Source organism: Phocoena sinus, chromosome 16 (genome assembly GCF_008692025.1).
Source record: "Phocoena sinus isolate mPhoSin1 chromosome 16, mPhoSin1.pri, whole genome shotgun sequence".
Taxonomy (NCBI): Eukaryota; Metazoa; Chordata; class Mammalia; order Artiodactyla; family Phocoenidae; genus Phocoena; species Phocoena sinus.
In genome coordinates, this window is record NC_045778.1 from 84,288,458 (window position 1) to 84,313,976 (window position 25,519).

The 25,519-nt window shown below is 55.1% G+C and overlaps 2 protein-coding genes across 2 annotated transcripts; both read left to right on the forward strand.

The window, feature by feature from the left end:
- The first annotated feature begins 343 nt into the window (after positions 1–343).
- LRRC27 (leucine rich repeat containing 27) lies at positions 344–20,745 on the forward strand. Its single transcript, XM_032607608.1, has 9 exons — positions 344–510; positions 735–859; positions 6,114–6,240; positions 6,395–6,569; positions 6,668–6,758; positions 10,865–10,951; positions 18,426–18,789; positions 19,714–19,828; positions 20,161–20,745. The coding sequence occupies exons 1-9, from the start codon at positions 344–346 to the stop codon at positions 20,392–20,394; spliced, it is 1,485 nt and encodes a 494-aa protein (XP_032463499.1). The 3' UTR covers positions 20,395–20,745.
- Positions 20,706–25,317, forward strand: LOC116741349. Its single transcript, XM_032607609.1, has 3 exons — positions 20,706–21,597; positions 22,818–22,915; positions 24,541–25,317. Exons 1-3 carry the CDS (start codon positions 20,706–20,708, stop codon positions 24,547–24,549), a joined length of 999 nt encoding a protein of 332 aa, XP_032463500.1. The 3' UTR covers positions 24,550–25,317.
- Positions 25,318–25,519: the final 202 nt, after the last annotated feature.

Sequence of the window (25,519 nt, forward strand, 5' to 3'; positions counted from 1 at the left end):
ATGGGGTGGCGGGAAACGGCTGTGCGGGGGCCGAGGCCGGGTCGGTGTCAGGACGCGCAGCCCCGCGGTCCCGGGTCCGGCGCCGATACCCCCATGCGGCTGCATCGCCGAGGGAGGGACGGCGGTGGCGGGGCGGGGTCGGGCCCGGTGCGCGAGCCCCTCTCCGGTCGGCCGGCCCAGAGCCTGACAGCGAGCGCGCGCGCACACGCACGCACGGGCGCGCCCGGGGTCACGGCGACGCTGGGCACACGCGCCTGCGCTCTCGGGGTACCCTTGGTTGGGTCTCCAGTCCGGCCCTCAGTGTAGTCCGCCCGGCACGGTTCCCGAGCGGAAGCCCTTGGCGATGGTCCGCGCCTCAGGCCGCCCGGGTACCTTGTACAGCGTATGGGGGTGGGGGGTGTGGTCCGAGGCGCGATTTGACCTCGATGCGCCTCCCGACATTCGATTGGCCAGGAGGGACCTCGCGGATAAAGCGCTCTGCACAGCCAACGACCCAGGAGAAGACTCTCAGTACCGCCCAGCTCCCTGCGCCTAATACTTTTTCACTGAAGAGTTGTTTTGTTATGAGTTGTCTTAGACTTTTGGAAGCCTTTGCCTCCTCAGGTTCTGCCCGTAGAGCTGGCGGTTCCTTCCTCCCCCAGGAAGTTCTGAAAGGGCCTTCCACTGCCCCACCATGACAGAGGACCACCCACCCCTGCCCCGCCTTGACAGAGGACCACCCACCCGGCTTGCAGGCCAAGGCACCAGGCCCTGCGGGTCTCTCCCGCCACCGCCCGTCCCTCCGTGGACATCTTTCAGCCACCCTGGGCTCTGTCCTGCCCTCGCAGCCCCTCACCTGGCTCGGCCCCCGCCACCTCAAGTAGTAGCACTCAGTCTTGGCTGTTCCCGCTTCCCGTCTACTGCCCGAGGTAGAACTACGCTTGTCCCCGACCCCACCTTTGAAATTCGGTGGAGCCCCTTGACCACCGTGGCCTGCTTGACCAATGAAATGTGAGCAGAGGTGAACTGTGTCATTTCTGAGCCACACTTGAGGAGCCGGTGTCCGGACTGGCCACACATGCCCCCTTGGCTAAGAGGGAGTCCCCATCACTTGGGGACCACCTTCCAACCAGCAGTGGATGCACAGAACAAGGGAGAAATCAGCCACTGTGGGAAGCCCTCGAGATTTGGGAGGTGTATTTACCGCAGCATAACCGGGCCGACTACCACCTGCCGTGCATCCAGTCTTGAGTTAAACTCCAGCGAGGCAAGTTCCCTGGGCTCTGGGCTCCCAGGCTGGGCCCAGCCTCCTTATGCTGAGCTGCAGCCGCTCTCGGAACACGGCTCCCTCCTACCATTGCCCTCTCCCAGTCAGCATGTTGAAGGCACCCAGCTCAGCGCCGGCACAGAGGAGGGGCTCTGTAGCCATCCTTCCGGGGCAGCAGCAAGTGAAGGAATGTTTCTGAAGACCGGGGGGGGGGGGGGGGGGGGGGGGGGGGGGGGGGGAGGGGCGCGGGGGGGGCACCGAGGCAGAGTGTCACCCCAGGCAGGCTGAGAGCAAGGGGTGCAGAGTGGGCAGGAGACAGAGCAAAGGCCAGGAGCTGCCTCACCCGAGAGCAGACCAGGCTGCCGCACTCCACCGAGGGCCACTGTGAAGTTCTAGGGGCCTGGGAGGGACTTACCTGTGAACGGGGAGGGGTCAGTGAGGCCAGCAAAGTGTCCCTGTGCCCAGGGGTGCCCACAATGATCAGGAACTTCAGCAGGGTGAGGACAGGGGCTTCTCCATCCCGTGCCAGTGACAGGGGACTGTCAGTGACTCAGTAACCAGATAAACGTGTCCATGACACCCAGCACGTGGGAGCGCCCACACAGGATCGTGGGCAGCGTGCGATCACAGGACTGCTGGAGCTGGGGCGGTCGGCAGGGGTCCGAGCAAGTGCCCTTGTGAAACCCTGGGGCCCAGGAGCTGTGATGACATTGTCCCTGAGATTGAAAGGAGAGTGTGTGCGAGGGCAGAAAGTGGCCAGTGTCTCTGGCGGACGGCGAGTGCCCACTTAGGGCATGTGCAGAACAGCAGGGGTCTGATTTGTATTCAAGGCTCAAGCCCTGTAAACCCAAGCACAAACGTGCGTCAAGCCATAATTCATCCAAAAAGCCAAGCTTCCTGAGAGGGTGTGATCGTTGGCAGACCAGTTTTCATGTGTACTTTGTCCAATAGCATCATTCTGAAATTAACATGCTGCCTGCACCTTTGTAAATAGTCCTGTTTTTAAACTCCCTTCAGATTGCCCGATTTGAATGTGCTGTTTCCTGCTGGGAAACGTACCAGAACTGGCCCCAGGAAACAGGAAACAAGCTCAAATGGGATTCTGATCCTGAGCTGCTCACTTATGTGGGAAACCATGAGTCCCCTTCCCAGCAGGAAATGGAAAACCAGGTCATCCCTGGCTGTGGTGCCATCCGACTTAGCCCTGGTGGGACATGGGACAAAGTACATGTGGAAGCAAGGACGTGGGGAGCCAGGTGCTGGGTGGCTGGGTTGCTTGGTGATGTTATTGATTCTCGGGGTCATGGGGCTGCCTGGCTTCCGATGACTCCAGAGAGCATGAATGGGGAGAGGAAAATGCACAGTGGAGAAGAGGAGCCCCATGGCTGCTGGGAAGGAATCCTTCCTCTCTGTTGTCATGGTACCAGGACTGAAGCACAAACTCGCCGCTTAACTCCATGAGGCTCCTAGTGTGTCAGTTCCCAGGGCTGCTGTGACAAAGGACCACAGACTTGTGGGTGAAAACAACAGAAGTGTGTTTTCTCCCCATTCTGGAGGCCAGAAGTCGGAAATCAAGGTGTCAGCAGGGGTGGTCCCTTCTGGAGGTCCTGAGACGTCTCTCCCAGCTTCTGGCGGCTCCAGGAGGTCCTTGGCATCGCTCGGCCTGCAGAGGCATCACCGCAAGCTCTGCCTCCATCATCACATCGTCTTTTCATCTATGTGTTCTCCTTTATCAGGACATTTGTCATAGGATTTAGGACTCACCTTAATGCAGGATGATACCTTCTTGATTTCTTTAACTTAATTACCCTCTTTCCAAGTAAGGTCACATTCACAGGTTCTGGGTGGACATATCTTTTGGGGGGCCACCACTAAACCCACACTACAGTCCACCATCTGGTCCCCCCAAATCTAAGCCTATTCCATGTGCAGAATACATTCACCGCATCCCAGCATCCCCAAAAGTCTCACTGTTAGAGCTTCAACACTAAGTCCAAAATCTCGTCTAAATATTATCAGCTCAGAAGTCCCAAGTCCCACCATTAAATCAGGTCTGGGTGAGACTCCGGGTATAAGCTACCCTACAAAACACCTCTCGTGACCATCCCACTTCACAGATGAAGGAAAGAAGGCCTGGGAGGCAAGTAACTGCCCAAGCTCCCAGCTGGAGCGTGGGAACGGCGCTGTTGACATCCAAGAACGACCCCCAGGCTCAGGCTTGAGCAGGAATGGGTGTTAGGACTCCCCCCACCCACCCAGTAGACAGGCAGCAGACGCTTGGTGCTGCGCCCGCCCCCACTGCAGCCCTTCTTTTGCTGTGTAGCAGGATGCAGACAAAGGGACGCACGCAAAGTATAAACGTTCTGGGAACTCCCTGGCAGTCCAGTGGTTAGGACTATGAGCTTTCACTGCCGAGGGCCTGGGTTCGATCCCTGGTCAGGGAACTGAGGTCCCGTAAGCCATGCAGGGAGAAAAAAAAGAAAAACCTTGAAAAAACTACAAATGTTCTGAAGTGTAACAATGAAATAGCCCTTAGCGGCCACCCAACTCACCAGCAACCCCACCCTCTGCCCCGGCCTGGACTGAGGGACCACCCGTCCTTGGACCTCCACTGCACTGGTTCCTGGGGCTCTGCTAACAAAACCTGCAGAGCAGACAGTTAAATCACAGAAATTTATTTTCTCACCGTCTGAGGCTGGAAGTCTGACATCAAGGAGTCAATAGGACCGGTTTCTCCTGAGGCCTCTCTCCTTGGCTTGCAGTCGTCTTCTCCCTGTGTCCTCACGAGGTCATCCCTCTGTGTGTCTGTGTCCTAATTTCCTCTTCTTATAAAGACACCAGTCACACTGGATGAGGGCCATTCAATGACCCCATTTAACATTAGTCACCTCTTTAAAGACCCTATCTCCAAATAAGTCATATTCTGAGGTACTGGGGGTGAGGGATGGGATTTGAGGGACACAGTTCAGCCCATTACTCCCACCAGGTGCACCCCATCTCCTGCTTCCCCCGGCGCATATTATGGGCCAACTCGTCTCTTGATTTTTGGTTTTAGAAACTTGTCATTCACATTTGTAGCTTATCATTTAGTTTTGCTGGTATGAAAAGCATTTCATATTCTATGAAGTCTCCTGGAATTTGCTTTTTCTGTCAAAAGCTGTTTCTAAGATTCATTCTTGTTGTTGTGAGTAGCTATTGTTGGTTCATTTCATGGCTTTCTCTTTCTTGGCCTTTGGGGTCCTTCCCAGGTTTTGCTAAAATGAGCGAGGCTGCTGTGAATGTCTCTGCCCACGTGTCCTGATGCAACTCTGTGTCTGAGACTCCAGAGGGGAACGGTGGGGGTCACTGCACGTGGGGATCCAGCCCGACAGGAGAGCAGGCTGCTCTCCCAGACGCCCCAAGTTCCGGTGGACACCCTGACAGAAGAATGAGCTACGGGCATGAACACAGGTGTTCCCAGACTTCTTCATTTTTGCCAACTGAGGAAGGGTAAAACAGTATCTCATTTCAGATAAAACTGTATTTCCCTGCTAGCTGGTAAAGTGGGGCATCTTTTTATATCTTTATTGGCCATTTTTTTTCTCTCCTGGGAGTTGTTGGTTCATTTCTCTTGCCTACTAATCTAAATGTAACTATTGTCTTAATCTTTCTAAAATTGAATTATAGGAGTTCTTTATGTATTCTGCATATTAATCCTCATTGGATTATATATTGTGGATACTAATCTTTATTGGATATGAGAATTGCCAATATCTTCTCTCATTTGGGGCTCAACTTTTAATTTTCCTTATGGTACCTTTTAGATAAACAAGAGTACTTTTAATGTAGTGAATTTATCAACATCTGTTTTTATGGTTAGTGCTTTTATATCCTGTTTAAGAAATCCTTTCTTAGCTTAAGAATAAAATAAAATTCACCCATATTTTGTTCTAAGAACGTATATAGAATAAAGTCTAGTATCGACATACAGCATACATGCAGAAAATATTCCTCACTTTCTTGTTCGTGGAAGGGTTGTTCTGAATGGCATCACCTGCCACGACCATAGCAGAAATCCAAAGTGATCATTTTACAACAAGGCGGGCCTTATGTTCAAATCAGTGTGAAAGTCTTCAGTGGCTCTTGTAGCTGACACTTCGGGTTGCCTGCTCAGCGACCAGTCACCCCTTTCCTCACTCCTATCAGTACCTCCATTTGTTTTCCAGTATCGTGGTGGCTGTGTCAGTGTGTATAGGCTGAACTACTTCTCCAGAATCCTCTTTCCTGCAGGTTTCCTAACTCGGCCCCAAGAGGCACTGTGCATGAGATTTGGGGGGTAAGGGGGTGCAGTGAGGTAGCAGCTGTAATGATTTTATACTTGGACGGCCAGGGCAGGGGCCCAGGTGTGGCTGCAGCTCGCACACAATGTCCTTTCTCTGCCAGCTCACCTCACTGGTGGGGGGCAGGCATGCAGCTAGTCTGTCTCCCCGAGTCTTTTAGCTTCTCCAACTCCTGGGCTGGGTGTGTGTGTAGTTCTGTGACCATCGGTGCCACGTGATCCATCCATCCTCGTGGGTTCCAGCTGGGGCTCGCTGGTCCCCCCTTTACCTCCACCTTCCCTTCCTGAATACCTGCCCTGCACACTTCAAGCTGCAGCATCAGGCGGAGGGCAGCAGCCTTCAGAGATTGTCCAACCAGCCTCTGCAATGGCAAAGGTCAAATCCCTTAATGACGTCATCCTCTAGTGGCTCGCCGCCTGACTGATAAGAGATATGCAGACCCTCTACCTGAGTGCTCGAGAAGGGGGGTGGGGTTCCAGACCCACAGAGAAATCCTGATTGGTCCGAGCCCTGTGGTGGTCTCATTTCCTTTCTGCTGATTGGTCTAGGTAGCCGAAGCGATTCCGGCCAGATCTCAGAGGCAGTTACTGGGGGCTTCCTTCTCCTCCCGGGTGATGGCCGTCCGAGTGACGACTGCAACCGGGACAGCCATCCTGTGACCCCCCCCAAGAAGACGTAGGTCTGCCTGCTGCAGACGGGAAGGTATAAAACGGGAAGGACTTTCAAGTTCTTGACGCCAGATGGTCAACTTGAAATGCGAACCTTCCCGTGTGTAACCTGCGGTCCCCCGAAGAGCCCACCGGCAGGTGCCCCGCCGCCCGCTCCGCAGAGGCGCGCGCTCGCGCATCACGACACTCCGGGCCTCGGCACACATGTCCCCTTCGTCCGGAACGCACCACCTCTGTGTGTGTCACCGACTGCCCGGCAGAGGAGGTCTTGGGCGGCGCGCCAGCGCTGCGGCGCTGCGGCTCCGGGCGGACCGCTGGAGTCTGGATGAGTGCCGCGTGCGCAGGCGCACCAGACGCCCCGCGCGCCCCGCGACTGCGCGCCTTCCGCGCGGCTTGGCGCCTGCGGGCCTCCGTAAGGCTGGGCGTCTCCATAGCGACCGCGTGGGGCCGGCAGCTTCCACTGCTGGACTGCCGCACTCGGCGCCCGGGTCGTGCGGGCGTCGGGTGGGCTGGCGGGCGCCGAGGGTGAGGCAGGGCTGCGGGCCCGGGGTCGGGGTCGGGGGCCCCTCGAGAGACGCTGGGGCGCCGGGTGATGGGGGGCGAGGGGCGGGCCGGGAGCGGGGGCGCATCCCGAGAGGCTGGGGGCACCGCGGGCTTGCGGGGTGCGGAGCTGCGGGGCCTCGAGGGCGGCCCGGCGCGGTGGAGAAACCGGGGAGGGCGCCGGGACCCGGAGCCGCCTCCCCGACCCCACGGAGCCCGCTCCGCCCGCTTTTAGGCCCTGTGGCTTTGCTCTCGGTCCTGAGGCCTTCTTTCTGTTCAGAGGTTTGCGGGAGATTGAAGCCTCTCTCCCCCTAAAACACAGAAAAGGACCCCAGGGGAGGCCCAGGGTCTCCAGGGAGCGCAGGCAGCCTGCGGTGGGTTCGCCCCCCCACTCGTTAATTGCTTGACCTTTGGGCGGTTCCTCGTGTTCCCCATCCCTAAAATGGAGGGAGGTAGACGCACACACGTTTCCCAGGTGTTGGCTGTCGAGAGTTTTTTTTTGTTTTTTTAACATCTTTATTGGGGTATAATTGCTTTACAATGGTGTGTTAGTTTCTGCTTTATAACAAAGTGAATCAGTTATACATATGTTCCCATATCTCTTTCCTCTTGCTGTCGAGAGTTCTGTATCAATGAGCGAAGGCTTCTGAGCCCTGAAACATTCCAGTGTTGGTTGTTATTGCCGGATAAATCGGGAATTAAACACGGACGTGTGCCTCACCGAATGAGGTTCTGGTGAAATACAGTTCTTAAACTTTGTGTCGAGCAAAACTATTGTTGAACAAGTAAAATTCAAGGTTCTAGTTAGACCGGTTCCCACCCCCAGCCTAATCTGGGTGCTAGCCAGACCCAGCGCTGATCGCTGAGTCAAAGCGGTAACCTGAGCTGTCAGGATTCTCCGTGGAGTGGAACACTAATGGAAATGCCACAGAACCGCGGGGCAAGTAAGAAAGTGCGAACTTAGGAACCCCACTGCATTTAGGGAAGGGATACATTAGTTTGTGTGCTTTGAAATCTTCTGACTTGTTTTCATCCCAAAAATAGCCATTGCATTTTCCAGGAATTAAAAGTTAAATCTTGGAACTCCATGGTGCAAAGGGAGGAGAAGAACATTTTAATCTGAACCTTCTTGCAGTCCAGTTTGTTTTACAGAAGTTTATGATACTGATTATTAGAAACAATGGTCTTTGTAAGCAAACACAAATCTGCCATGAGCTAGACAGTGAGAGTGTGCCCGTGTACCTAGTTGTTGCTGCATCTCCCCTCCCTGTCTGCAGGTGACTCCAGACCCGGGAGGATGAGCGGTGGTCCCCGGAGGATTGCTTCCTCCTGGCTGACGGATGGAGGGAAGGAGCTCCTGCAAGGCTGCCTGTGGGGCTGCTGATCCCGGAGAGCGGCGCTGGGCAGGCTAGGAGCAAGCCTGCATCCCCCTCCAGGGAGGCTCACGAGGGTGTCAAGGGGGTCATCCTCTCTTCATCAATTTTAGACTTGAGTCAAAGTGGTCTTCACCATTTAGGAGAGATCTTTAAAGTTCTCAACTTCATAGTGAGTGGGGCACCTCTGGGGCATGGTACATATGTGCGACGTAGACGTGATTGAAGGCTCTTCTTACGTGCAGTTTTCTTTTAGAGAGCAATTCGAGAATGAGATAGAGGAGGGTTAACTTGGGGTTTTGTGTGCTGCTCTGATGCCCTCTGATGTCACAGATGATGAAGACTGATGTCCTCTCCTGGGTTTGGGGGGCAACTTGCCGAAAACACCCTTGGCCTCTTAAAACACAACACCCCTAAAACAAGTGCAGTAAAAACTGTCACCCACAGCTTTGCAGATGTCACAGGCTTGACTCTACCTGGTGCCTCTGGTGCCTTCACCAGGTCTGGCCCTTGCCTGCTTAGGATCTAGTGGGTCTGTCTCCTCCTGCGATTTCTAGAACAAGGTTCCATCACACAGCCTTGAGGGGAGACGGGCAGGGGCCCTCACGAGCAGTTCTCTCACTGCCCAGCAGTCACGTAATTTCCTTAAACCTCATCTTGTCCTCACCTGGAAGATGGGAATGAGAATCTATTTATGGGTTATTAGGAGAATTAAATGATAAGCATATAAGGCACATTGTCCTCAACATGGTACACACACCCACGCATTGCACTGTTACCCTGTTGACTGACGGTTTTGTGTGCTTTTACAAAAGCCGTGTACTTAGATTTTAAGTAGCTACTTAGTTTATTAACCCCATTTGTGTTACGCACCCTGTTTTTCCCGTCAGGCAAGCACTGGTCTTGCGGTCTCTTTTCTTAGCACTGACCTCCATGAGTGATTACTGGGTCATCCTGTAATGCACCACTTTTAATGAAGCAAATGCTCTCAGCTCTGAACAAGGAACCCAACAGTGTCATGCATAAAGAAAGAAGGAGGACATTCCAGAGCCTTCTTCAGGCTTAATGAAGAAACTTTGTTTATGCTTCTCAGAAAACAGAGACGTCAATATACATTTTACTACCATGGCAACAAATCACTGAGTGAGGTGACCACTCAGAGTGGTGGACTTTTAGGGGTTACGGGTGCGTTTGACCCCCATCTTCTCACGGCCTCACAGAACCGAGGAGGGAGGACGGGCTCGTGTGATGCAGTCAAGCCGGCCCCTGTGGGGCGACGGCAAATGCTAGCTTGTCTCTCTGAGATTTCCTTTTCTGGTGTTTACCAGGATCTGCGGCTTCGGCGCTGGGGCTGAGAGAGCAAGAGCCTGAAGCTGACCTGGCAGCCAGGCCGAGTGGCCCGGCGCAAAGGCGTCCCCACGCTGTGTCCAGTCGCCACTCACTGCCCAGAGGCTGCGCCTGCCGCCAACAGCGAGCGACGGTGCCGCATCTTAGCTGCTCAGGGATTGTGTTCTCAGCATATTTGTGGAGTGTGGTTTCTAGCCGGTGTTTCTCAAGTTTCTGCCTTAAACTTGAAGGGACTTGGAAGGTGGTCTTGGCAGCAGAGTTGGGAGCTGAGAAACTGGTGGAAGAGGAGCGGCCTGCTGGTGCCGCGTGCTGTGCTCCGCGGGCTTTAATAGAGCAGCGCAGTCGTGACGGCTGGTGCTTACCTGCGCCCCTGTGTGCCAGGCGCTGCTCGCGTGCTGCACCTGGAAGAGGCCAGGCCTCTGGAGCACAGAGAGGTTCGGGAACTTGCTCTAGGTCACACAGCTCATAGGTTTTCGAAACCTAGATTTGAACCCAGGCAGCCTGGCTTCCAGACCAGTGCCCTTGACGCCTACATTCTGCTGCCCTGGTAAATAGAGACACGTGAATACATACGTGTGTGTGGTGTACACGACCACGTAAATACACACGTGTGTGTGGTGTACGTGATCATGTAAACCTACGCAGCGTGTATCAGCAGCAGTAGGGAAGGGATGTCTGTGTCACCCACAATCCTGCCACACCGTGACTGTAAAATTGTACTCGTACGTATCGCGGGGCGAGGGTCAGTGTGCGTGTGCTTTGTCCTCTCCCCTTCGTACTGTCCTATCTTATTTACGATCCGACCTAAGGGCCCACTGCGTGATGTATCAGACTTCCTGACGTGATGGTTACAGGCTGTTTTTGTGCCGCCGTTGCTACCACAGAGGACGCCAGAGCTAACTCAGCGTGTGTGTTCTTTAGTTTCCTTTTCGGTGTCTCCTTGCGTGAGATCCAAGGCCCGGGCGCGGCTCCTGCCCTCGTTCTCTGGGCAGCGTGGGCCCGGGGGTGGGGGGGGAGGATAGGATTCAGACGCACTCGGGGATGAAGCTGGATGTTAAAGGATAGTTGATGGGAGGGGTGCGATGTGCGCGGTGGTGGCGTCTGAACTGCCAGCCGGGCGAGACGCAGCGTCTCCAGGCCGGGAAGCCACTCTAGCAGCTGCGCGGTGAGGCCTGGCCTCATTTTTCTGACACTTGTGTCCCCCGTTTAATAGATTTAAGGATAAATGTTACGGGTTTTCTTTTAACTTGGCGTGTGTGATTACAGTCACTAGTGGAAATGCTTTGAGGATGTGGCATGTTTTAAATTTAGTTCGTTGACAAAAACATTTTTTTTTTCTCCCCAAAACGCCCTCTGCACGATTCCTAAAAGCTTCTTTCAGTGGCTGCCAAACCTCACCTGGCTGGACCTCCGCTCTAATAGGATCACAGCGCTTCCTTCTGGGATCGGCTGTCACAAGTGAGTTGCATGTTTCTTTTCCCAGGTTAGGAGGTCACCATCATCTCCTTCAAATGCCCGAGTGCCTGTTCTTTGGCTGCCTAACCACACCCCACCTCACTGAATGTCGACTTTAGAGCAGAAGCGTGTAATGGCGTTTTCAAAGCCAGCTCGGAGGTGCGGTGGCTGCAGGTACCAAATGCACCTGTATGGTTATAGTTTAGGACGCGTAGCACCGCGGAGCACGCTGGCACCACAGCGCCTCTGCTGGGTGGTCCACGCGGCTTTTGCAGCCGGTTCCATCTCTGACTCCCTCACGTGAAGCTGCCTGAAGGGTCAGAAATACTGTACTGAAGAACCTAGGGGTAAGACGGGAATAAAGACACAGACCTACTAGAGAATGGACTTGAGGATGTGGGGAGGGGGAAGGGTAAGCTGTGACAAAGTGAGAGAGTGGCATGGACATGTATACACTACCAAACGTAAAATAGATAGCTAGTGGGAAGCAGCCGCATAGCACAGGGAGATCAGCTCGGTGCTTTGTGACCACCTAGAGGGGTGGGATAGGGAGAGAGACGCAAGAGGGAAGAGATACGGGAACATATGTATGTGTATAACTGATTCACTTTGTTATAAAGCAGAAACTAACACACCATTGTAGAGCAATTATACTCCAATAAAGATGTTAAGAAACAAAAACAAAAAAACCAAAACAAACAAAAAGAAGAAATACTGTCCATGAATTAGGCCAGCGGCTTTGCTCCCAAGGGCCCGTGTGGAACTGCGCTGGTTCCTGGTAAATAATGAGTCACTCTTCCTTTTTGGGAAAATCAGAAACCCCAAAGCAAGCTCTGTGCCATCCAGCCACATTCCTGCCACTCCGATGCCGGGCGTCTCCTACTACTCCCACTTCTAGAACTGGGGCCAAGCTGCCTACCCCCTTCACCCGCCCCTCCCAGCAGCCACAGGTCAGCTGGCACCCCCCAGTCCTGGAGTCACATGCAGCGTGAGGCCACCCCACTCTCCTGGCCCCTGCGCCTCAGTGCCCAGCCCTTCTATGCCAGCTTCTTAACCTTTAGGAGACCTCATGACGTGAATTTCAGACACGCCTTTAACATTAGTGCACACTGGGCAGAGGGAAAAGCACGTGCAAGGGCCATGAGGTGGCCGTGTCCTTGGGAATGGGAGGGGCAGCAGGGAGGCCGTGTGGTGGAACAGAGGAGGGAAGGGGCTGGAGGTGCCTGCAGAGGCAGTCGACCAGAGCTGGTAGGCGCGATCGCTAGTTTGAATTTCATCACGAAAGAGGCAGGAAGTCACAGACGGTTTGAAGGGAGGGACAGGGCTTTAAGATCACTCTGAAAGGAGGGGTGAGCGTGCCGCAGCGTGGCCAGTTAGGCTGCTGCAGCCGTCCACGCAGGAGAGCCGGGGAATTCAGGTGGGATGGACGGTGTGGGAGGAGCAGAGGGGTCCAAGGGTGACCCCCTTCCTGCTAGAGTCATTACAGCCCCCATGAAATGGCAGAGTAGAGGCGCAGAGGCCCTTCACTTGCCTGAACTATTGCTCACTGGCTTTAAAAGTATGTTTAAAGAAGGGAGTGGGCTTCCCTGGTGGCGCAGTGGTTGGGAGTCTGCCTGCCGATGCAGGGGACATGGGTTCGTGCCCCAGTCCGGGAAGATCCCACATGCAGCGGAGAGGCTAGGCCTGTGAGCCATGGCCGCTCAGCCTGCACGTCCAGAGCCTGTGCTCCGCAACGGGAGAGGCCACAACAGTGAGAGGCCCGTGTACTGCAAAAAAAAAAAAAAAAAAAAAAAAAAGAAGGGAGTATTTGGTCCGTGTAACAGTAAGAGAAAATCCCCGTGCGCCGTCCGTGCCTTTTCAGGCTCTGCAGGGAAGCAGCTAGTTTCTGTTGACAAGTGGGTGTCTCCGGCAGGGTGGGGACACCCCCGGGAGCTGTCTTCCTGGAGCTCCTGGGCCTTCCTGGACCCACTGGGTCGGCGCCTGGTTGCCTAGAGCAGTGTCCTCAGCTCCGGCCAGCGCGTCTGCCAGCGGCAGTGTGACAGGCAGCCATGCCTTCTCTGCTTCCACCTGGTCCCCGCCGGCGCGACCCGGGTGGCCCCAGGCGTCTCTGAGTGTGTGTCAGGGAGGCTTGGGGGGGCTCCGCTCTTCACGGGGTACTGGGCTGGTGTGTCGAGGGCAGTCTCATGCCTGTGGTCCATGGCTGTCTTAGCAAAATGGCACTCGGTTCTGGAGAGTAATTGCTACTCGAAGGATAAAAATAAACTAGGACTTGTGCTCATAAGCACTATTCTTTATTCGAAAATAAATACGTGGTCTCAAATTGTGGAATTCTTTGACTTTGCCAGTCAAAGCCACCTGCTTAATGTTGTCTAAGATATAATTTTGCGTGTGATTTATAACCAGTTATATCATTAAAATTAGATCAGCTTGCTAAAGAACTGAAACATTCATTAGAAATTATGGGCTTATTGAAAGCCTTAAACTTTCCAAAAAGCCTAATTAAAACAATGCCAGAGGGCTTCCCTGGTGGCGCAGTGGTTGAGAGTCCTCCTGCCGATGCAGGGGACACGGGTTCGTGCCCCGGTCCGGGAAGATCCCACACGCCACGGAGCGGCTGGGCCCGTGAGCCATGGCCGCTGAGCCTGCGCGTCCGGAGCCTGTGCTCCGCAACGGGAGAGGCCACAACAGGGAGAGGCCTGCGTACTGCAAAAAACAAACAAACAAGCAAACAAAAAAACAATGCCAGTGTTCATATTCTCCCCCTCTCAATGTCTTAGATGTGTAAGCTTGCTAGCAGAGAGAGAAGGTTTAAAAAGGTCCATCAGTATATATGCTTCCTTAGGCAGGCAACTCCAGTCCAGTATATAAATGCGTGGCGTTCAGTTGAAAGTCAGTGAAATGAAATAATCAGTGGTTTACTGATAGTATTTGTGAATTTATCACTTAAAAGTGTACACAAGAATATTTTAATGTATTATTATATAAGGTGGAAAAATCCCCTGTACACTTTCAGGTTCATAGTTGGCTAATATGCCCCCCCCCCAAACAAACAAACAAATAGACAAACAAGTGGGCTGGAACATCCTTGGCTTTGAGAGAGGCGTGTTGGAAGGTCCAGGGTACGCGGCTGCCCGCACATCCGGTTGAAGAATCTTAGAAAAGCAAACGCCGTCCTCCTTTGCTATTTTTGTATTAGCGAAATTAAAAGGGGACTAAACCAAAACCAATACGTTGAAGTAACGATGTTTAATTAATTTGCCTTTGTGTTTACCAAGGAAAGTTTAATTCCCCAAGTTTACTTCTTAAAAACTTTAAATAATAGGAAAATCCAAGACAGTAAAGGGAAAGAGAATTGGCTGATCCTCAGGTAATCCGATTTTCCTTTAGGGCTGCCAGTCAAAAGTTAAACTTGGTTTAAATGAATACTTACTAGAGCTCTCAATTCTGTGTCTGTGAAACTATATTTTCTCCTTTCACATCTTGGGGACTCTGGTCAGTGTGATGTTGAATTTTAATTTTTTCACCTTCCAAGGAAAATGAGACGCGAGACCCTCTAGCTGGAGCGTCATTTGCTGATGGGGTCTGCAGGGGGCTGTCTGTCTGAGGAACGTTTTCGGGGAAGGAAAGCTGAGGATGTGGGTACAGGTTAGCCTGCATTCCAGGCCACTCTGCTCCCCATTGGTCTCCCAGGGCTGCTCAGGGCACGGAGTGTCAAGCCCAGTGACAGAGAAGGCAGGCGGAGCTTCGGTGAAGCCTGGGTGGAGCAGGGCGGGAGACGGGCGTCCTGCCTCTGCCTGGACGCCCGGGAGAAGGGGCCGTCACACCCCTTGGCTGAGACACTGAATGAGCCAGGGCATTTGAAGTCTTTTTACATCCCTGAAAGCAACTGAGAAAGAGAAAATGATCATTAATAACGACGGAGCCCTGATGAAATGTGGAAAAGCGAAAGCAGCTGAACAAAAGGGGCAAGATAGAGTTTAATGTGAACCATTTATCGTCCGTTGTCGTTCAGTTAGTAAAGTTTTATTGGACATCTTCTACCTATCTATGATACGTCTTTTGCCAAACCTTGTAAGGGATATTATTAGCTATTAAGTGACAGAAGAGGTCCCTGGTCAAATACTGGGAGAAACACACCCCTTCATCGTGTTTCCTGGCTTTGAGACTTCACAGAGGCCTCAGTGTGCCAATTCTTCATCTCTAAGCAGAGCGGGTACTCTGTCTCCTGGACATCCTTCCGTGACTGTTCTCAGCCAGGGCGATTGTGCCCCAGTGGACGTTGGCATCATCTGGAGATCTTGTGGTTGTCACAGCTTGGGGAGGGGGGGGCATCTAGTGGGGTGAGGCCAGGATGCCGCTAAACACCCACCGGGCACGGGACGGTCCCCCCAACAAAAAACTGCCTGGTCCCAAGTGTCTGCAGTGCTGAGGCCCAGAGCCTGACCAGATGCTGAGACGTGAAGTCTATTTGCTGGTGGGGGCAGAGCATGGGGTAAACGTCTGCGTTGAAGCTGCTCCCTTAAAGAGAAGACAGATGAAGAAATTTGATGGTCATTTGATTTTCTGCTTTTAAATTACATATTTTTTGTTTTGTTTTAAAGGCATTTGAAAACTTTGCTTTTAGAAAGAAATCCTATCAAAATGTTACCTGTGGAGCAGGGTAAGTGCTAAAACAATAAAATAAAAGATAGTTTTAAATGCGGCCTTCTGCAGTTACCAGATCTGTAATGTAAATTCAGGCCTGACCCAGCAGGGAAGAGGCCAGCCGATGCTTTAAATCCCTTCCATGCCATCCTTCCGGCCCCTGAGACAACACAGATCCGATCGCAAGAGCTGTTGCTGCTATGATGTGTGTCCTACATGTGAGCACAGCGTACAGACAATGCAAACGCGGAGCCCTGTACCTGCTGCTCAAGGAAGACCAGCATCAGGCCTTTGTGGACCCAGGTGTGCTCGTGAGTCCACCTGCCCCCCTCCCCCAGGCCAGCGTGACTTTTGTTCATCCTTCATTGCTTTCCTTGAAAGCGTTACCGCTTACTATCCCTACACAATACATGTTTAAAGGGCCTTCCTTGCAGACTTTTTCTAAGTTGCATCATCCCTTGTGTATTCTTGGTGACCTGGCGTTTAGGGGCTCAGCACAGTGTCTTTCAGGCTTGTCCATGTGGATGTGGACAGCTGCTGTGTGTTCATTTCTGTTCATTCTCCAATGAACGGTTAGCTCCGTTGCCTCCTTCCTGTCTTCTGTGCTGCTGTTTTCGTGAGTTTTGCTTTTATATGTGTAAGGGATCCAATAGACACTCTTTAAACCGTCTAATTTATGTTTTCTCACATGGTCGCCCTTCTGGTGCTCTTCATCTCTTCTTGAAGTTTCGTGCTTCCATCTGGGATGATGGTGTTGGCCTAAAGATCTGTCTTTTGTGTTATATTGAGTCTTATCGTAATGAATTATTTCAGAATTTTAAAAGGTCATCTTTATTTTCCCTTCTTTTTTTTTTTTTATTTTTTGCGGTACGCGGGCCTGTCACTGCTGTGGCCTGTCCTGTTGCGGAGCACAGACTCCGGACGGAAGCACAGGCCCAGCGGCCATGGCTCACGGGCCCAGCCGCTCCGCGGCATGTGGGATCTTCCCAGACCGGGGCACAAACCCGTGTCCCCTGCATCGGCAGGCGGACTCTCAACCACTGCGCCACTAGGGAAGCCCTTCCCTTCATTTTTGAAGGTTGTTTTAGCAGACTGTATAGGCTCCTAGACTTTAGGCATCGTGACTGCTTTAGAAATATCTGTATTGTCTTGTGGACTCCATCGTCTATCGAAAAGTCAGCAGTCTTACTGGTTTTCCCTTAGAAGTAATACATCTTTTTTCTCTTGCTTTTTGTTTAATTTTCAGCAGTTTGTTTGGTTTTGTTTTTATAAATTTATTTACTTATTATATTTGGCTGTGTTGGGTCTTCGTTGCTGCACGTGGGCTTTCTCTAGTTGTGGCGAGCGGGGGCTGCTCTTCATTGTGGTACAGTGGCTTCTCTTGTTGTGGCACGTGGGCTCTGGGCACGTGGGCTTCAGTAGTTGTGGCACCCGGGCTTAGTTGCTCTGTGACATGTGGGATCTTCCAGGACCAGGACTCAAACCCGTGTCCCCTGCATTGGCAGGCGGATTCCTAACCACTGCGTCACCAGGGAAGTCCCCGTTTACAGTTTTCGTGTTTTGCCATTTTGCTTGACTTTAAAAACTATCTTTGCTGGCATTCACCCTCCTTCTGTTTGGTGTCACTATGGGTCCAGTTCACCTCTGGCTCTAAGTCGATTGTCCACAAGCAAATTGGACAAATACATTCATTTCTAGTCACTCCTTAGGATTTTTTAAAGCGTATCTTTGCCCACTTTGTGAACTGTTTTTCTTTAAAAACACTGATCCCCAGCGTGTAGTGGTCAGGACTTCGCCGTCCTGGACTCGCGTGTGCCGTGCCTGGTGCAGACACAGCGTGTCCTGCTCGGCCGCCCTCGGGGGTCCCTTGGGAGGAGACCTGGGCCTGGGGTCCCATGAGGCGGTTGCAGTCATGCCAGCACGTGACATCCAGGTAGGTGCTCACCTGGTTCTCCTGTTTGGATTCCACACTCTCCGAAGAATGTGAAAGAAAAGTTTTTGCTTCAGGAAACAAAGTTGTAAACCACTGACACTGAACATATTTTGTAGACTTTAATATTTTATTGTGTAATTAAAACCCATTGTCTTTCAACCCCAATTGTAGTTTCTATATGTATTTATACAAAGAGGGCTATATTGGTTCAAGTATAATACATACATAATCGACTAGAAAAAAAAGGTAGAAAATAGCTAAATAAATTAGACTGAAAGGCTGAAAATGAATTCACTCCGTACAAGAAGGTAACTTGGACAGGACAAGGCTGTTTCAATGTGTTTAAGAACACAGGGGGCTGCTGGGTCTAGAGAGCCTGCCCCAGGCCTGAGGCCAGGCTTGGTGGGCAAGCCCTGCACCCTCACACCCTCACACCCTCAGCACAGCTCCAGGCCCAGGCCACCTGGCTGTCAGCACGTCCGGGTCCCTGCACGTCCAGGGAAAGGAGGCCTTGTGAGGCCAGGTGACACCTGTCTCTGGGAAGCTGTGGCCCTAACGCCCGATGAGGGATCTGGCACAAATTGTGGATGCATACGTAGTGCGCCAACTTTCTCTCACATAACTTTACTAGAGATCAAAGTGTTTAAAAGTCAGCAAAAGCATTGCAGTAAAAAATACAGGTGTGTGGGCTGAACATCAATTAGAAGCAGATACTAGAAGGTCTGGATGGGGCAAATATCTTCATTCATATGGATTTATGTGCAGTGTGAGGGCCTGGGGCACAGGGACCAGCCCCTACCCAGCCTTCTGCGCAGGGAGTGGGCTCCAGGTTGGTGCGCATCTCAGGTGTGGACATACAGTCTACTAAAATGGCCTTTTATCCACTGTCGATTTCCCCAGTTAAAAAGATGAGCGTAAGTGAGGTGCCACCTCCCCTGTTGGATTTATCCGAAGAGCGTGTGCCCAACAAAGAAGCCATTCATTCTCGGGAGGCAAAGGGAACCATGTTAACAGAAAAGGCAGGCTTTTTCCCACCTGTGGAAAAACTAGACCTGCGTGAGCGCAGAAGGTCCGCCGAGCCTCCAGAGGACTGGCCGAGCGAGGAGGAGATCCGGCGCTTTTGGAAGCTGAGGCAGGAGATCGTGGAGAGCCAGCAAGCGGAGGTTCTGGAGCGCCAGCGCCTGCCAGCGGAGCTGCCCCCAGCCCTCACGGCGGTGCTGAGCGACAAGGAGAAGCGGCGACCCCGCCCGAGACCCGTCTTCAGGTAAAAGTTGAAAGCAAAGGTGTACTTTCTTGATCTCTGCGCGGCTGTGATATCATTTTGTGATTCTCTGTGAAGACGTCGGGTGGACGTATGTCCACGTCGCCATTGTTCGTTACACGGCAGATGCCAGGCCTGGTTTAGGTTAAAGTTACCCAGAAAACAGGCTCAGAGGAAGAGGTTACACGAGAGAAAAACTCAAATCCTGTGTGTGGGGGGGTGTGATGTGCACACGTGTGTGGATGTGTGAATATACAGAGAGAACGTGACCCAGTAACATTGGGGAATACAGCTCATACGTCGGCAAGGGCGGTGATGGCACGTCCAGGGCACAGAACGTGGTCAGCAGCCACTCCGGTCTGTGGCCCTGCAGACGGCGTGAACACACGCCCCGCGTGTCTGGTAAAAGTCTGTGGCGGGACAGTGAGGAAGGGCCCGTCTGAGAAGGCTGCCATTGGGCACTATTGGAAAACAGATTAAAGAGCTTTGATCCACGTGCAAGGTGTGCACGTGTCTACTGCACTGTTGTTTCACCTGTTCTGTAGGTTTGAAAATTTTTCAAAGTAAAACCTTGTTCAAGTGTGATTACCTGGCCATAGCCCTGGGAGGGCTGGAGGTGTGCAGGGCAGGTCTCCCCAGCCCACAGACCCCCGAAACCAAGTTGGTACCTCGTCCAAGTCAGTGCGAGCCTTTTCCCCGCATGGCACAGTTTCACCAGTCCCAGGTGTAGGTCCAGCCGTGGCCTGGCCCGGGGAGTGGGGTGGAGGCCCTGACGACCGACCCCGCCTACGTTGTGGATTCTGGGGGTGGCAACTGTCCGTGACCGTCGGGGCATCTCCATGTAGCCAGCCCGTGGCCCTGCACTCACCCTCGGGGCCGTCACGGGGTTCAGTGCGGTGCTCGGCTGACGCCCTTGTATCATCGTAGGACGAGGACGCCCTCCTTCAAGAGTGTCCTGCCCGAGCTGGCCCCATGGCAGCAGGCCCAGGGCCGCACCAGCCTGCCGGAAGAGAGTATCAGCCCAGATGGAGCAGCGCAGGAGGTGAGGTCGGGGGCAGCGGGGCGGGCTTGGCCTCGCCTGGAAGCTGCTCCTCGCGGGCCGTGTGCCCTGGGCGGCTGCAGGCCCTCAAGTTCGCCGCCCTGCCTCTGCCCTGTTTCCTCCTCTGGTCCCTTGCTCTTCCTCTACCCGTCCTCTCCTGTCAATCACCCAGCTTACAGGTCTTGTTTAAGAAAAGTGGCTTAAAAATAACGTGCCTGTCTGGGAGGTGCACTCCTGCCTCTGCCCCGCGGGGCTGGTGCTGGCTTGGTCGGCCTCGGTGCGGGGCCAGCTCGGGCCCTGTCCTCACTGTCCCCTCTGTCCCCTCTGTCCTCCAGCCCCACCAACTGCCTGTCTCCACCACGCTCTGGGCCCGCGAGGCCGGCTGGCGTGGACGGCGCCCTCCACCTTCTGGTTGTGTCCGGCCAGGTGGGGCTCCGGCGGGAGGTCAGAGAGAAGCGGGGAGGGAGGCAGGGTCCCTCTGCCCCGCCCACCGCTCCTGCTGCTGGGTGCCGGCAGCCCCTCCGTCCCTCACCCCAGGGTCCCGGGGTGGCTGCCGCCCGTCCTCCTAGCAGGGCCCCTGCTCCGCCTTGCGAATAGACCCTCCTGAAATCACCCGCCTGAGTGTTTTCTCTTGGGGCCCTGCGGATGCAGACGGTCCTCAGGGCACGTGTTCTAATGGGCCAGCGCGGTGGTCCCGACACCAGACGTGCTTTTCAAGTCGGGTTTCATGTCCTTCAGGGAGAGGCTGAGTGACATTAGGCCCTCAGACCTGGTCAGGGTGCACGGTGGCCCTGCCCTCAGGCTGGCATCCTGACGGCAAGGACGCAGCCATCCGACAGCGAGGCTCAGATGTGACTGCGTGGCCTGGGCCCCCGAGGCCATGGTGGTCGCGGGCCACGCCCCAGAGTATCCCTCTGCAGGAGTCCAGGCTGCAGGGCGGGAGTGGGCCCTCACTGTGCGTCCCGACGGCCCTCTGCCCCACATCCAGGCAGGTCCCGCTGCTGCCCGGCTGTGGAAGCTCAGCACCGCCCCCCCCCCCCCGCCACTTGCTAAGCACCTCTGTCTCCGAGGCTCAGCTGCCCCCGCGGCCACCGTTCACACCCTCTGGCTCGGGTGGGCACCTGGCTGGGGACCTCGGGAGGCCGGGCGGGACGTGCCCCTCCCCCCAGGTTGGGCTCCCCGGTGCCCAGGGTGCCGCCCGCCTTCGCTGAGGGCGGCTCTTGAGTCAAAGGGCGAGCAGCAGCTCTCTCCGTGGTTTCTGTGCCGCGGGCCCCGAGACCACGTTCGGTGGCCTCCTTGGCAACAGCGTGGGGACCCCGTCCAGTGGCTTAGTCTCCACACAGCCCCGCGGAGCACGTCACACTTCCTGGTTACCTGTGCCCCTGAGAACGCTGCCCTGTGCCTCTTGAGGAACCTTCCAGCCCACTTCCCAAGAGGCGGCAGAGACAAAGACAGGCCCCTGCGCCCAGGAGCACCGCCCCTGACGTCACAGAACCACAGTTCCACGCGGGAGCACCGGCTTGGGTTGCGGGCTCGGGAAGCAGCCTCTCAGGCGAGGCGGGCTCTGCAGGGGTGCAGAGGGGGTGCCTGGCCCTCCCTCGGGCCTGGAGCTGGGGGAGCACGTAGCCAGATTCTGCCGACACCGATCTCCTGCCTCATCGTGGAGATACGACAGAGGCTCTCGCAGGGCAGCGGCCAGAGCCCAGGAGGGCCCAGCTGCTGTGACCCTGGGGACCAAAGGGCCCCCGACGCAGGCAGCAGGAGAGGCCAGGGTGAGTCTGGGGTGGTGGCCAGGGTCTGGGCCCACGATGGAGGGCTCTGCTGAGAGGGGAGACCGAGGGCCAGATGTGCAGGTGGGATGGGAGGGCACTGGCCATGGGAATCTGTGGAAGATCCAGGAATGGGGTCAGACAGGCTGGTGGAGACCCAGGCTGGAGACGTAGCATCCAGACCCAGAGTGCGTGGTGGGTGAAGCCCTGGCCCCGTCCCAGCCCCGTCGCCACAGCCACAGCCTGGGCAGGGGTGGCTTCTGTTCAGCTCAGAGGCTCCCCAGTGTTGCGGTGCCTCTGTGCCCGCGTGGGCAGCGAGTCCTCTGGGCGTTGCCGTGGGCGGTTCGCGGTGCAGCGGGCGAGACGCAGCCAACAGCACAGTGACACCGCGGGTGACGGGGCTGGAGAGACAGGGCTCACGGTCTTAGGTGAGGCTCGGGCATCTGAGAGGAAGTGGACTGGTCAGCATCCCCTGGGCCCCGTGCAGACCAGTGAATGCCTGAAGCCTTTGCTGCGGAGCTCATGGCCACGGCCCCGACCCGGCCTTCCCTGAAAAGTGTCCTGGTGCCTCACTGGGCAGGGGCTGGGTGGGGCCTGGCTTGTCCCCGCCCAGGGAGCTCTGCCCAGATGTGCGTTTCGGAGCCCCCAGGATGCCCGTGTGTCCGGCCACGGGACCAGGAGTGAAGGGCTTTTGTGTGAAGCTTTAAAAATGACAGTAGATGGGCTTCCCTGGTGGCGCAGTGGTTGAGAATCCGCCTGCCAATGCAGGGGACACGGGTTCGTGCCCCGGTCCGGGAGGATCCCACATGCCACGGAGCAGCTGGGCCCGTGAGCCATGGCTGCCGAGCCTGCGTGTCCGGAGCCTGTGCTCCGCAACGGGAGAGGCCACAACGGTGAGAGGCCCGCGTACCACAAAAAAAAAAAAAAAAAAAAAAAAAGTGACAGTAGAAATCCTTGTAGGGACCTCCCTGGAGGCCCAGTGGTAAAGACTTCCCCTTCCAGTTCAGGGGGTGTGGGTTCGATCCCTGGTCAGGGAGCTAAGATCCCACATGCCTCACGGCCAAAAAACCAAAACACGAAATGGAAGCAATATTGTGACAAATTCAGTGAAGACTGTAAAAGGGTCTTGTTTAGACACACCGAAGAAAGCCTTCAAAGAAAGCTGTAAGCTGTGCACGAAGCTGCTTGCAACGACAACATCCGTGTTCCGCTGTGTCCTCCAGGGACAGGCGAGCACTGCAGGAGTGGAGGGTGCTGGCCCAGGAGGATGCAGAGGAGGAGGGAGGGGGTCAGCCACCTCCCGACCCCACGGAGGAACCTGGTACGTCTGCGGGGGACAGCCCGTTCAGCCCCGAGGGGTGGCACGGCTGCCAGCGTCCAGGGTGAAGGAGGCTGCCTGCTCTGCAAAGCCTGACCGCTCACCGGCCTCTGCCACTCAGCCAGCAGCGACCTCCCCTTAGAAAGCAGGCCACCAGTGGGCCTCCCAGCACCCCACGCTGGCCCGGGCTCGTCCTCCCTGTTCCCCGGCCTCCACCAGCCACCCCTCTGCAGCCCCGGTGCCCACTCCCGGCCTCCCGGGAGCTTCCCTGTGGCACTCGGACCCCAGCCGCCCCCCCACAGCCGCCCCGCACTCCTCCTGCGTGGGCTTCAGGCCGGCTGGCCACGTGGAGGGAGCGTTACTGCCCCTTGCCCTCCTCTGGGGGAGCTGTGCTCGTGCCCTCCTGGGGACTCCCCTGACCTCCTTGTTCCCAGGTCCGGTGAGAGGCTGTCTGTCCTCACCCGGAGGGCCGTCCCGAGACCTGTCCGGTCCTCTCTGTGCTCGAGCTCCCCGAGGCGGCTCTGTCCTGGTGGCCAGGCCTCTCCTCGCTCTGCTCCCGCTCTGATCACGGCAGCCCCTCACCCCTGCTCATGAGCCCGGCATAACGAAGTCACCCCGACCCCACCCTCGCCAGGGCCCGGAGCCTCCCTGCTGTCCCTCCTCTCTGCCCGGTGCCTTTGCACGCCGCTTCCTCTGCCCTTACCTGCTGGGCCCCCGTCTGTTTGTCTTCAGAGCAGGGGTGGGACATGAACGTCTGCCTCGACCTGCACGGGCTCCTGGGCTCCAGACACCCGCTGGCCGGACTATGCAGGCGCCCCCGTCCCACCAGACCCCTAGGCAGCCCGGCCCTGGCTTCTGGGGCCAGCCACGCGCGATCATGCTGGCCTCCTGTCCTTCTGCCTGGTCCCCAGCCGCTCCTGCTTCCTGGGTGCTGATCAGGGGTGGACAGAAGGGGCTCACGATGGCGGGCTCAGGGCTCCCAGGCTGGACTCGGTCCCCAGTCCAGGCCACACGCCACATGACCCGCAGCGGAAGGGCGATTTCCCCTCTGCCCAGGCCCCCTCAGCCTCTTCATGGCAGCGAGGGCACCTCCTCTCCCCCCAGACCACAGAGAGGATTGTTAAGATGACCCCCAGAGACCACGGAGCCCCGGGGCAGCTGGAGCTCTGGGCAGACTGGTGCACCTTCTCCCCCCTCCCGCCTCCAGGGTGGTATTTAAGCATCATTATGACCATGGTGGCTGTCGGATGGGGAGCCGCTGCAGGTCACTCGGGCTTAAATACGCGTAACATATGATAAAACGTGCCGTCTTGACCGTCATTAAATGTACAGTTCAGAGGCATTTAGGACATTCCCACTGTGTAACCGTCACCACATCTGTCTCCAGAACTTTCTCATCTTCCCAAACGGAAACTCTGTCCCCGTTAAACACCAAGTCCTCGCCCCACTTCCCCCGGCCCCCAGCCACGCCCTCTACTTTCTGTCTCTGTATTTGGCTCCCGCGGGGACCTCCTGTGGGTGGAATCACACTGCATTGGTCCCTTTGTGTCTGGCTCATTTCACTGAGCGTAACGTCTTCAAGGTCCATCTGTGTCGTAGCCTGTGTCAAAATTTCCTTCCTTTTTAAGGCTGAATGATATTCCATCGTGTGGACGGGCACATTTTCTTCTCCGTCTGTCCATCCACAAATGCGAGAGTTGCTTCTGTCACGTGGCTGCAGTGCCCATGGGTGTGGCGTTGCCGGCGCGAACTGTCTTTTGTATGTGGGTCACTCCCGCTGGAAACGACTTCTGTGATACTGTGCAAGAAGCAGCTTATCCCGTTGTGTGTATTTTTGTATATTACAGAGAAAGGTGGTCACTACGTTTTACAGCGTGGAAATTGACAAATGTCTGTATAACCTGGAGTAGCACAACATCCCGTAAGTTAGATAGGAAATTTAGAAGCTCTGAAACTCACAGCAGGAAATTTTTACTTCATAAAACTTAAATATTTTATATGGCCTAAAATACTATAATTAAAGTCAAAAGATAGGGGGAAATATTTGTGACATATGTTTGTAACAAAAGATTAATATATAAAATATAAAGAAAAACCACAAGTAGATTTTTTAAATTAAAGAATGCAGTAGAGAAATGGGCAAAGTGTAGGACAGGCAGTTCACAGGTGAGGAGGCCCCAGTGGTGGTAAATTCAGAAAAGAAGCCCGGCTGCTCGGAGCTCCGGGTGTAAACACCCACCAGCACCGCTCGGGAAGCGACCGGCAGAACAGAGGCCTCGGGCAGCAGGCTTCCGGCCACTGCTGCTGCCAGGGCGTCAGCTGCTTGGAAATGTCTGGTAAAGTTAAAAATACTGATTTCTTGGAAGACTTCTGGTGTCCCGCCTCACAGAAATAAAACAGTCGGATCACAGGCCTGTCGTACAAAGACGTGGGTTTGTGGATTTCAGCATCGTCTGCATGCCCACCGCATCCTCTGTCCCCCGGCCGCGCCAGGCCCTCCCGCGTTCCGGCTGCACCCGTGTGCTCTGTGTGGTCGCCCACGTCCTGCCCCCCGGAGCCTGAAAGCAGGAAGGGAAGGGAAGACTCCTCCCGCATGGGCAGGGGGCC

Excerpts from the sequence above, each read along its gene's own strand:
- LRRC27 (XM_032607608.1), top strand. The coding sequence starts at position 344 with ATGGTCCGCGCCTCAGGCCGCCCGGGTACCTTGTACAGCGTATGGGGG. Across the intron at positions 860-6,113 it reads CTCGGCCCCCGCCACCTCAA|GTAGCCGAAGCGATTCCGGC; the intron begins GTAGTAGCACTC and ends TGATTGGTCTAG. Across the intron at positions 10,952-18,425 it reads TCTGGGATCGGCTGTCACAA|TTAAAAAGATGAGCGTAAGT; the intron begins GTGAGTTGCATG and ends CGATTTCCCCAG.
- LOC116741349 (XM_032607609.1), top strand. The coding sequence starts at position 20,706 with ATGGTGGTCGCGGGCCACGCCCCAGAGTATCCCTCTGCAGGAGTCCAG. Across the intron at positions 21,598-22,817 it reads AGGCAGCAGGAGAGGCCAGG|GGACAGGCGAGCACTGCAGG; the intron begins GTGAGTCTGGGG and ends TGTGTCCTCCAG.